Source organism: Toxorhynchites rutilus, chromosome 2 (genome assembly GCF_029784135.1).
Source record: "Toxorhynchites rutilus septentrionalis strain SRP chromosome 2, ASM2978413v1, whole genome shotgun sequence".
Classification (NCBI taxonomy): domain Eukaryota; kingdom Metazoa; phylum Arthropoda; class Insecta; order Diptera; family Culicidae; genus Toxorhynchites; species Toxorhynchites rutilus.
In genome coordinates, this window is record NC_073745.1 from 337,324,528 (window position 1) to 337,337,461 (window position 12,934).

At 41.5% G+C, this 12,934-nt stretch overlaps 1 protein-coding gene across 1 annotated transcript; it reads right to left on the bottom strand.

Moving 5' to 3' along the window:
* Positions 1 to 5,654: 5,654 nt before the first annotated feature.
* On the bottom strand, positions 5,655 to 8,739 carry LOC129767133 (uncharacterized). The gene is made up of 5 exons (XM_055767755.1): positions 8,538 to 8,739; positions 8,062 to 8,429; positions 6,685 to 7,064; positions 5,944 to 6,633; positions 5,655 to 5,895 (listed from the first exon to the last, which is right to left on the bottom strand). The coding sequence occupies exons 1-5, from the start codon at positions 8,737 to 8,739 to the stop codon at positions 5,655 to 5,657; spliced, it is 1,881 nt and encodes a 626-aa protein (XP_055623730.1).
* Positions 8,740 to 12,934: the final 4,195 nt, after the last annotated feature.

A 12,934-nucleotide genomic window follows, 5' to 3' on the forward strand; every position in this document is an offset into this window, starting at 1 on the left:
TTCTCGGTTACCTTCTAAGATTTCCCAAAGATAACATTCCGTCGTGGTGGTTCTAGTTATGTAAAGGGTACGCGAGGAATAACGGAATATATCACCGATCCAATTGGCTAGAGAGAAGTTCTCTGGGTTATCTTCTCAGGTTCCGCACTGTCCATGCGATAACTAATGAAGTGTGTAGCCGGTCCTATTAATTTTACTGGGTTTCCTTCTCAGGATACCTGAGGATAATTTCTGCCGCGTGTCTATAAACGAGATTTTAGGGTTTTCGTTTCGTCGAGTGGTCGATAGTTCGCGTTTACATAATCACATCACTTACCTCAGTGAATCCAGATTATTACCTCTTCCCACTAACAACTATCCCTTCCATGATAAACGCTAGGGAACCACGCTATAGAGGCGACCCTTCTGGCCTTCGGGCGGCGAATATCATAATAATATTCCTTCCCTTCCTCTTGTGACTTTATTTCCTTCCCTTCCTCTCGTGACTGTAAGGACGTGGCCGGCGTCATTATTGACCATTAAAAGCTCGAATCACCGAAAATTACACAACGAGAATGATTCGCTAGTCCCAAGCGTCATTCTGTGTGTTCTTTGTGCAATTTGGTTGGTTCAGGTCGATCACGGAGAGCAACTACGAATTGTACAGTCTACCCAAGCTCAAGCTCAATTGAAAGATGAAATATAATACGGGAAAAAAATTGCAATTGAAAATTCTTGGATTTTGGCGCCCCAAAGGGTCAGCGCCCCCGGCAAATGCCGGGTTTGCCGCCCGCACACTACGCTACTGCATATTTGTAGCCCATTTTTTCGAATATATCTCTTTATTTCAAATATCCTCCAAAGTATTCTATCGGCGACAAACTCAACGATATATAGATGGCTCAAATATGATCACCCTTTCTTTAGTGATGATTAGATATACGTACATGGGAAAATCTTGGTTTTATTTATAAGAGATATTTGGATTGAATCATTGTTTGAAACTGATTTTCCATTCCATCTACCCGAAAAGGCCGTCACATTCGATTTCCCATTATCGATCATTCCCGTCAGTGAACCTTGCGCGTATGGCTCCCGAAACGATCGAACTTCCGGCCCCGACCCTATTAATAGCAGCAAACAAATAAAGCGAAAGTATGTTTGGGTGAAGCCCGGCCTTGCATATACACCACAGCCGGGCAGAAGATTGCCCCATTTCCTGCGAACTAACAATACTTGTTTTCTTATCAGGCTCAAATTGACCATGTTTATTGAATTGAGCGATGCCAATGGGAGAAAAACAGAATAAAACCCCGAATAACATTCCGCACACCGATTTCGGTGCGGGGAGGCTGCGGCAGAGTCCCCAGTCGATACAATCTTCTCCCGCGCAGCAGGGAGAGGTGGGGGTGTCGTCTTCCTAGAAGGAGTCACACATTTTGAGGTGCCTTTTTGGATGTGCCATTGGGAGATATTGATACCGTGTTGGGGTGGCGGAGACGGCGGTGTGCAGATCAGTACTACTTGGAAGAATGTCTTTCCAAACAAATGAGGGAAAAAAGTATTACGGTCAATGTGGAACACACGAAGAAGCCAATTTTCCCACCCATTTGCTGTTCTACGAGGCGACGCCGAAGGAAGTGGCTGCTGCTGCTGCTTGAAGGAGACCGAGTGCCAAAGAAAGAGTTGCCTCAACCACTTGGAAGAAGAACAAAACGATGTGTTACTTTCTGATAGGGGGCTGGGCGAAGAATGTGGGCATTGTCAGGGTTAAAACAGATTCACTAAAATTTTACCAATGTATCCTTTTTTACTCCCACAAGAAACAGTGAGAATGTATTAAAACTGTTTTTTTTGCTCATCGGTGATAATAGTTCAGTGGGTTCCACTTCAACACTGATTGTTTGACAATTGTGCCCCCGAGAAAAGGAGGCAGATCCGTTTCTCTAATTGGGAAAATCATACCGAGAAAACGAATGTGAGAAAAAGAGCTATGAATTGGAACTGTGTGTATGACCGTGGGTGTGTGTGATCGATTCTTATCATCGTGGCTCCAATTCCGACTATTCCGGCGGTGGATGGAGATGAAGGTGGCCAGAGTCATTCCAAGTGTAATTGAAGTTAATGACCCGTAATAAATAAGTCGTGAGATTGTCTAATCTTAGGGCGCAAAGAGCTTCTCTGAATACTAATTTTCCGCTTTGTGAAATTAATGGATGACTCTCCATTGTAGGTATTGATAACATCGGAAGAAAATGTCGCATCATTCTAATGGCAATATCGGAGTTCTGCTAAATCCTTGGAACGTCAAAAGGCCTGTTGAGCCGAAACTAATTAGCGCCGTCATCAAACTAATCATCTACTATCCAAAACGTCACTCCATGGCGAAAGGAGCGAGTTGAGGGGCTCAGAAAAAAAACCAAGCGCACGAAAACGCTGCTCCATAATAAGTAATCTCGAAACATGAGCTGCTGTCTGATGGTTCCGAGATGTGATGGTGTTGAGCTCAACGTCGGGCATCCTTCCGCATCGAACAGTGCGGGAAAAGTGGAAAAAGTAAATGAATCCAATTAATTACCAGCCATTTACAATTTACACCATTTTTCGCTTTTGACTCCCGCTTCGTTTGGCCTCGTTTTCAGACTTGATGAGCAACTCCTCCTCTTGGTTGGAGATGATGTTCCGGCCAAATTTGAAAATAGTTTGCATCCGTCTGACGTTGGCACTTGAATGGCAGGCGGAAGGCGATTCGCGGTGCGGATGTCTAGCTACCCGACGATGACAAAAAGCCCTCGAAGGAGAGTCATCGGTTGGTTGAATTTCCAGGAACTGCAGGAACGAATGTCCCGAATCGGCACAGCTCGATAGGCTCTTGGTGAACCGCGCTTTTGGTGCGATAAATGGCGTTCGGACGGCGTTGATGCAGTTTTAATTGATTCGTTGGTTCGTGAGTTTCAGCCTTCTGAAAAGTTTATGAAGTTGTTCGGGGCTTGAATTTGACTGCTTTTGAGTGAGTGCTTAATCTAATTAGAGCTTAAGCGTTATTAGATTAAAATCACTTTCTGCAAGAAGTGTGCAACAGAAGGAACTGAAACACCGTGCAGGAGGCACCAACTTTCGGATGACGCTAGGAAACTTTCTCAACGGGGCAAATAATGCCACACTAAAGACACTGATGAATGCGACTGACGCCGTCAACTCTCTAACCGGAGGGAAACTAAATTAGTGCCTAATCAGGCTAAATCAATCATTCCAGGGAATTGGCTGCAGCATCTCACAGCCCGCGTGCATCTACAAACGTGACGCTTGGCTCGAGTTAGTGAAATTTAGCATCGACACGAAACGCTCTTCTACCGGCTCGTGGGATTAGGAACAGCAAATGATGCGAAGCAACTAATCAACGTTTGAGATGGATTCAATGCAATTTGTTTGTTTTCGGCGTTCATGCGTATTAACAACTTAAAATTTTAAAGGACCTTTTAGAGATCCTTCCGAACGAGACGCATAATAGTATAATCTTGCTATAGCAAAAATTAGAAACAGAAATTAGATATCTGCAACGAAATAAATCCAGCTCTTCGCCCTTAATTCGTTTACTTCATTCTGTGGAAATCCACAGTTTAGATGAACCCTTCATAGCGTGAGCAGGAAATATAAGTGGTGCAGATGGTGGAGTTTACGAGCACAGTGTACGTGATAGCTGAGTTTCCATAACTGCATTACATATCGTGACGTCCATCCATGTAAAAACGCTATCTTCAGTGAGTTTTCTAACAATTAAAATTATTTCCCGTGAAATATGAATGTATGTGTAATCATGTCTGAAAAGACAAATAAAAGTGATATAGTTTGTGTCATTTTCACTGCCTCACCTCCATTGAAACAAAAACAATTGCATTGTTTTTATTCATTTATTCATTTATTTCCTTGAATCATCTGACTCACATTTGGTTTAAATGATTATTTAAAACTAAACTTCACAACTACATCAATACTTTTCCTAACTGCCTTGACAACGCGCCTCGTATGGTGGCAAGTTTAGAGGATCCCGCCACGGAAGGTTCCAGAGAGCATGTCGTACGAATTTCCGCTGAACAGACTCAATCCTTGAAATCCAATTTGCTTGAAATGGGCACCATACAACTGCGCTAAACTCCAGTATGGATCAAACTAGCGAGCAGTAGAGAGATCGGAGACAGTGTGGATCACGGAATTCCCTTGTAATTTTAAGGATGAATCCTAACTGCCGGTTAGCTTTAGCGATTATTTCACTGAAGTGTAGTCGAAAGCTGAGTGCATTATCGAGTGTCACTCCAAGGTCTCGGGTATGGCTTACTCGCGACGGAACTTGGCCTCAGATGGAGTAGCCAAACACAGTTGGCTTTAGCTTACGATGGAACGAAATAGTACTGCATTTCGTGATGCTGAGCGACATTATATTTCTTGAGCACCATTCTTCAAAACAGTCGACCATGTTCTGAAGTCTAAAGCAATCAAGAGCGTTCCTGATAACCATATAGATTTTCACATCATCGGCATAAAATAAGCGGCAGCCAGATGGAAGTTGTAAGGACACTTCATTGATAAACAATGAGAACAACAGTGGGCTAGAGATGGGCAAAACAGTTCACTTTAATGAACCGTTCAGTGACCAACCGTTCACTTAAGTGAACTAGTTCTTTTGAGCAGTTCATTCACTCTTTCGTACATTAGAGGGATATGCCAAATCATGTATAAAAAGATGTGAAATGCTATGTAGGACTGTTCTTTTCATTCATGAAATGCTGTTTGTTAGCAATAACTCTGTGTCCGAATTTTGTTAAAAATATCTTAGCAAAATAGAAAATCAAACTATGATTTTGAAATTTTGATCTAGTTTGAGTCGTGATTTATTATTTTCAGCACAAACTAGAGTTGCGCTGCTTTTCTACAATGTTTTGCAATAACTGCTATCGCAAAACTGTACCAAATCGCGAAAGACTTTCTCGAAATTATCAAGCACAATATGATGTAATAGAAAAACATTTCATATCAGCATTTTTATTTACTATTGAAAAATACTGTTTGAATCGTTTCGCTTTGAACTGTTTTTTTTTTGTGATTGCATATGTTACTGAAATATTTACCCTCAACTTAAAAATATGAAATTAAAACTTTATTTGAGCAATAATCGAACAATCCAATTTAAGAACCATCGTGTCCTGAAATATGGCGTTTTTTATTATGAAAACAATACCGACATCTTATTTTTGTTATTTCATGGGGCTTTCGTTCGTTTCCATTCGTTAATTTGAGGACTGTTTACCTTGCAGCAGCATTCGTGCATAACTCGTTCGCTCGCCTTCCTCTTATACACCGATCACCATACACAGTTCGTTCTGAACTGTACGCACAGTTCAGCCAGCGGTCAGTTCGTTCTGAACTGTATACACAGTTCCGCCAGCGGTCATCGTAAACAGTTCGTTCTGAACTGCATACACAGTTCATCGTTCACCGTTCAGTTCATTCTGAACTGAACTGTATACACAGTTCAGCCAGCGGTCTTCGTACACAGTTCGTTCTGAACTGGGTAAGCAGTTCATGTGAACTGTTGCCCAGTAAAAAAGAACGACCGTTCGTTCACTCGTTTTGGTGAACTAATTCTTTTGAACAGTTCATGAACGGTTTGCCCATCTCTACAGTGGGCCTAGGTTGCTTCCTTGAGGCACTCCCGAAAGATTGAAGAAACTCGCAGATTGCGCAGATTCAATTTTGACACACATCCACCGATCTGTTAGATAAGAGTTCAACCATATCGTGAATCTCGAGGAAATGCCTAGTTTGTTCAGCCTTGCTATCAGGATTTTGTGATCGACACGGTCGAAAGCAGCGTTAAGGTCTGTGTACACTGAGTCCACCTGAGTGCCTTGCTCCATGCTGCGCAGATAGAAAGAAACAAAGTCGACCAAATTGGTAGCGACTGACCTTTTTGGGAAGAATCCATGCTGATCTTGTAATAGATAGTTCTTGCAACAGGAAAACACAGCATCATTGACGATGATTTCGAAAACTTTCGAGCAGGCGCAAAGTGATGTGATTCCTCGGTAGTTTTCTATGTTCCGTTTATCTCCTTTCTTGTGCACTGGGAACATTATTGACTGCTTCCATACCGAGGGAAACGTGCTCTTGTGTAGAGAGGTGTCGATGAGGACCGATAAAGGGTACACAAGGCACGAGGCGCATTTTTTCAGCACACAAGAAGGAATACCGTCCGGCCCGGGGCTCGTAGAATACTTTAATTTACGGATCGCTGCCTCCACAACCTCACTGGTAACTCGAAAGATGTCGAAATTCAATGCGTTGAGTCGAGTGTCTCTAACGGCAGTATCAACTTGAGTTTCGGAGGACGTACTGCCATTGAATGCTCGCTTGAAGTGGGCAGCGAAAAGATTGCATTTCTCGATTGCAGTGTTAGCCGAGCGGTTTACCAAAAACATGTTTATGGGCAATCCTTCTTCCATTCTCTTACTGTTGACGAAAGACCAGAACAGATTTGGGTTTTTACGGAGATTTCTCTGCATCAGTCTCGTATACTGCTTATTTAGGAAACGATTATACAAGCGGTACTCATTGCTCCTCTGGTTCAGCTCTTGTTTAACAAGTGGACAGCGCAGCCTACAAAAACGCCGGAGAGCAGAGGTTCTCAACCTCTTAAGTTCTCTCAACCTTCTATTACCCCAAACTGGTTTCTGAGCAGCCCTCCGCGTTGGTACGCAATCAGCGATGATACGAGTAATAATATCGGTAAACCTGGCAACGGCAGCGTCCATGTCCTCGATTGTCTCCAGAAATTCCCAGTCGACTCGCGATATTGCTTGATTTAATGCAGCGAAATCAGCTTTCTGGAAGTTGAGGCAGCTCAGATCTGGTACAACTTCGAATCCAATTGACGACGGTAGATTGACGTCAACCTCTAGTGCTGGATGATCGATGTCGAGCGGGATAACTGGATCAGTGGCCTCGGCAATCGAGCACCTTGATACTGCAGCATCATTCGCTAGCACTAGATCGAGCAAGCGGCCATTCCTGTTCAACACTGGATTGATCTGCGTAAGTTCAAGAAAACAGAATCCATCGAATAAGGCCGAGGAAGCAGCTAAAAACGTGATCGTAAGCAGTCGATGGAAGGTGGGGCGTTCGACGAGATGTTCCACACTAAACCAGACAGGTTGTAGTCGCCGAACGCGAATGCAACGTCCCGTGCTTCAAGCTGATAAATGACGGCTACAGCGGAATCAATGTGTTTTCTCGACACAGTTGAGATCAGCTCTCTTATCGGGTGGTAAATAGATTACGCCGATACTTACGACTAAACCTTTCATCCAGATTTTAACCCAAAGCTGTTCTAGAGTGTCACACACCGGAGTGGGATCAATAAAACCGCCCAACCTAGATGCGACAGCTATCAAAACGGGAGGCGATCTGGCGCAGTAGTTAACATCCATACCTATCACGCTAAAGGTCACGAGTTCAATTCTCACTCCCAACAATCTTCCAACGGAATAAATCCTTGGTCCAAGTGATGAACCAGCCAAAAGGCTGAAAATCACTATAATACAGCAAAAAAAAAAAAGGTATCAAAACACCGCCACCACGTGATTTGGAGCTATTGCGGGGATTGCGATCGTTACGGTAAATGGTTAATGTGTTTCCAAAAAGTTGTGGGGAGAAAATACGGTCGTCTAGCCAGGTCTCCGTGGGAACGATGATATCGTAATATGACTCCGCGACAGCAACGAAGAAATCGTCGATTTTCGTGCGCAGTCCCCGAACGTTCTGATAATAACTCAGTAGCCGGTTTGAGTCACGTGTCACATGTTGAGAGACTCCTCTTGTAGACTGAAGAACAGGACCTGGATGGCTTTGCTGATGCTGACTGTAGGGCTCGCCTAAATTTTACGGGATAGGCGCAGCCATATTGCCATGAGATGGCGTACACTCCACTAAGTGCCCCGTTGCTCCAGATGAGCAACTTGTGGATTCAGAGAATGATCCAAAAGAATGACGAGGATGTTTACTGAAAGCGTCAGACTCATCAGGTACGTAAATGCTGATTCCGGATTTATACTTGCCTGCAATGGCAGTTTGGGAGGTCCCCTTTCCATTCTCAAACTCAGGTCCGGGATGGCTGTTGAGCGCTGGCTGGAAATACTCGACTAAGATGAGGGGATTAAGGGCTTCCATAAGGCTGGCAGGCGTGCATCCCGGAGTACTTGCCTGCGGTAGCGCCTCAGGACCGGGATGGCTGTTGATCGCTGGCTGGAAAAGCTCGACTGAGATGAAGGGATTGGGGACTTCCATAAGGTTGGCAGGCTTGCATCTCGGATCATAACACGTTAACACTCCATTGACGGTGTTGCCAGAGTGACAGGAGATGAATTTTGAGCAGGCGGTGTGGGTGTCAGTGGTTTCTGAAACTTTGAGGAAACACCAAATTTTCGAGGAGCAAATTTATCAAATTCCCGGAAAAACATGCCCTCGGACCAAGCCTTAAATTTTAGCGATGAATCCATTCCAACTTTGAAAGACATAAAAGTGAGAGCTGGTGTTCTTGTCTTTTGGAATCAGCTTCACCACCGCAAGATCGCTGTTGGTTTGGAGGTTTGCTTTGGCCATTGCTGTCACAGCTTCGGTTGTGACGTCAGGACGAATTCTGGAGAGATACAACCAGAATTTCTGCTCCTCCTGGTTATACATAGATACCGACACGACATTGTCCATCATCTGCTTACTACCGACATGGCAGTTTTCCGAGGCTCGTTCAGTTGTATTCAGATCAAGCGGCCTTTTATTGGCCCTTCGTTGTGTTATTGAAGGCCAGTTAGCAGCTGGAGAAAACTTAACACTGGGATTCGAGCTCATCTGCTTAATTTCAGCACGCAACTCCGTAATTGCATTCGTCAAAGAGTTTAGAGATGATGTTTGCTCAGTATTTGCCGAAATAGATCGGAAGTTTCGAGTTTACGAATAGTTCGACGCAACTGTGGCACATCCAGAAAAGGTTCCTCTTGTGCGAAGTGAAGTACGACTGTAATGCTCTTGATACTCCGGAGCAAATGTTGATATGGAAAAAGTCACCGCAGTACCAGCGGCAAACAACATAATCAATACCGGTGATAGAATCAGAGCATTTTGAGCATGTCTTAGCCATTCTTAAGCGCCTTCCGATATGCAGCGAGCGGAACAAGATTCAAATAGTCTGACACTTGACTTGTATGCAGTAATTTCGTGAGTTGCGTACGGTTTTAGTTACAATGTTCAAATGCAAATTGCTATTTAAAGCTTCAAAAAACTACCATAAAAACGTCGAAAAAACACAGATCATAAACTAGACATGAACCATAAAAACAGAGTTGCCAAAAAAAACAGCAGTTACGACAGCAGAAAAATAATATAACCCCCTGTGACCACGTAAAATAAAAGACAATGCATACGTGCTTCACTCCTGCCGCGGTGTGTTTATGCTACAGTTTCACCATATAGAAAATTATCAGTTCTTTTCAGAACTAATTCCCAAAAAGGTGGTTTGGCTTTAGATCTCGAATTTAAGCGTCCAGAGGCACGTTTCTTTCAGTGCATATTAACTTCAAACCACTGTTTATTTCACACGAAGTAAATAGTGGAAGAAATCGAAAACTTTTGAAGTAGGATTACGTCTTTCGGGAACATATTGGGGTACAAATTGAAAATCTAAAATCGAGTACATCGTAAAAATTATCCAATCTCAAACGCTTATTGCTTCTGATTGGTCGAAATTGACGACACATGCGGCGGGTCTCTAACAGAGACATCAAAACGGCATTGCAAATACATGAAAGTAAGGGGAGCTTTTGTTCCTACCGAAATGTATTCCGTAACAGAGACATTAAAACCAAATCATTATCAAAGAGTTTAACGGTGTAATTCTTCAAACATATCCAAAATCAACAGATAGTCTAACGGAATCCTACGTCAACTATGCGGTCGTGTCAGGGACACAACCCTCCTGTGATTTTTTTTTTATGGACAGGCTAAGCCAGGGGTTTTCAAATGGTGCTCCGCGGGAAATTTGTGCTCCGAGAAATTATAGCAAATGCTCCCGCCTGAAAACCACTTTGAAAATAACAATTCTTTAATTTCATTTCACTGGGCATATAGTGATTTATCTTGTTTACTCCGGGTCAGATGTCGTGTAACTGCGAGTGGAAACCGAAATAGAGTTGTTCACAGTTGGGTAATGTCAATGCAATAAGATTTGTTTTATTGATTGAATAATGCAGGTGCTCCGTCAAATTATTTTGCTATAAAAAGTGCTCTGCCATAAAAAAAAATCTGAAAACCCCTGGGCTAAGCTATAACATAAATGCCATTCTGTGTATGCTCCGTATCTGCGAACAGTTCACTTTGAGATTTCGTTTAAATGGAATCTATTTTCTTAATATGTGTCGTGATGTGGAAAACTGGTTATTTGCCGCTGTATATCATAACGAAAAATTTCACATTATATTGTCAGTATAAGTAGTAGCCTTTCCATGCCAAACCGACTCTCAGGTTTTGGTTAAAATTGGTAGTTTTGTTCCTTATCGCAAAATTGGATTAGACCCATTTTTTATTTTTGACGTGGGACTACGTCTAACCGGAATATATGGAGGGTAAAATGAAAACCTAAACACAGAACATGCAGGAAAAAATGAAAGATTTCGAATGCTTATAGCTCGAACATTTCGTACTGGATAGGAGAGATGTTTGCATCACTTGATAGGGAATATTTCTACGCATCTATCGCAACTAACAAAATGTTGTTTTTCATTAGATAAACAATTGAATAACTGTAACATATTAGGCGTTATCTAAACGTAGGGGGACTTTTGTTCTCATCGAAAAATGTTCCCTAACACAGACTTTAAAACCAAGCAGCGAAATCGGCATTGCAAGCACACGAAAGAGCCTAGAGGCGAGTGAACTGAAAAGTTTAAACCCTCTTAAAGCCAAAAAGAAAAAAAAAGAACACACGAAAGTAGGGGGAGCTTTTGTTCCCACCGAAATGTGTTCCCTAATAGAGATTTCTAAACCAAGGTGCCAGGAGAAATCGGTATTTCAAATTCATGCAAGTCGGGGGTATTTTTGTTCCGACTGGAATGTGTTTCCCTAACACAGACTTCAAATCCATGAAGCGTGGGGAAATCGGCATTGCGAATTCATACAAATCGGGGGTATTTCTGTTCCGATTGAAATGTGTTTCCCTAACACAGACTTCAAAACCGAGGTTTCTGGGGAAATCGGCTCTGCAAATAAATGCAAACTGCGAGTACTTTTGTCCTCGCTTGCCTTTGTGCAGAGTGGAATATGTATGTCCTAACATGATCTTCTAAACTTAGGAACCTGGGAAAATCGTGCAGCCACTAGAAGCGAATGAACTTCCCAGTTTCAAGCAAATTCGAGATTCGAGAAGTATGTACACTTTTGGGATGTAAACTTCAGAGGGAAATGTAAAATAAAATAATCGTTTGATAATTTTTTTTTGTCTTTATTGGAAAGATTTTCAGCCTTAGGCTGGTTCATCAAACGTTTGATAATTCTTCCGTACATATATTTTGTTCTAGTCATCATACCAAACGTAAAAGGTCCGTCATTAAATTTACTTGTAACGAAGAACAATCAATCACAATAAATGAATTGACTTTACACGGCATTTGTTCATTTTTTTCACTCACAGAGCAAATATATTGAACTCAATTGAATTTGGAAACTGTTTCATTCAATCAAGAATTTAATCAATACAAACGAATGATTGCTAAGCTAAGGTAGTTCCACGTGAACCTTGCGGTTATATCATAGATATAACCCACTCATTTTTTTTCATTTAGGTGCTCATTTCAATTTTAGGTGGCCCGAAAAATCGACCGATTCAAATGATCGTTATACTGAATTGGAGCTAGTAAGTCTTCTTTGTAAAATACTACACTTGCGAAAAATTGGATTCTAGTCATGTAAGAATATTGAACGAAGACAGGAATCATGTTAACTTTGGAAAATCATGATTAAATAACAAAAACAAAACCACCCTTTTGATTTTTGGATATGTTATGTAGAAAATCGTCAGTTTTCGAAAAAAAATATAAAAAATATAGCGCTCTTATTTCTGATGCCATGAAAACTATAAGAAACAAATACAATCAATAATTACGAAACTAAAATCCATTTCTCTTTGATGTGTAACATTTTTAAACGGTTTTGTTTAGCTTCACTCGTTTGTAACTTTGTCACTTTGTCTGTAGCGCTTTAGCACATCAATAAAAAATAAAATTCCCCCTTCCCGTTGACCGATTGATCATAAATTTGGAACACAGCTTTATCTCTACAGTCATTATATAACTACGTATTCCATGATCTTGAAAATCCAAGATGGCGACCGCTACAAAATGGCGAATTACATAATATGGGTATCAAATGAAAGGGTTTGACTAGTAGAACACAGTTATTTATGAAAAATGAAAATCCAAAATGTAGTTTGTTCGGAATACACGATAAAGTGTGTGGTTTGGAGTGACAATAAAAATGAAATTTTTTTTTATACGGACTACCTGTGAAATGTTGATTTGCGCGAGTTTTTTGAAAACTGAACACCTTCTTCTTTTTCTTCTTTTTCTTATTCTTCTTCTTCTTTGTCTTCTCCTTCTTCTTATTCTTCTTTTTCTTGTTCTTCTTTGTTTTAAGAGGCTTTAAAGTTTGCAGTTCATTCGTCTCTAAGGATAACGGTGCTGGTGTAACAAGAATATAATCGTAAGTAACCGAATGTGTGTCAATTCCAAAAAAGGTCACCGGAATAACGTTCGCGATAAATTTTTAATACATTAACACAAAAGAACAAATTGTGGGGCTTGTTTATTGTTCTTGTAAGGACAAGAATGAATCAATTATCGTCAACTGATTCTGC

Coding starts and splice junctions, on each gene's coding strand:
- LOC129767133 (XM_055767755.1), bottom strand. CDS start 8,739: ATGGACAATGTCGTGTCGGTATCTATGTATAACCAGGAGGAGCAGAAA. Junction 6,634..6,684: donor CCAGTTTGGGGTAATAGAAG/GTTGAGAGAACT, acceptor GCGTTTTTGTAG/GCTGCGCTGTCCACTTGTTA. Junction 5,896..5,943: donor CATGGATTCTTCCCAAAAAG/GTCAGTCGCTAC, acceptor CTATCTGCGCAG/CATGGAGCAAGGCACTCAGG.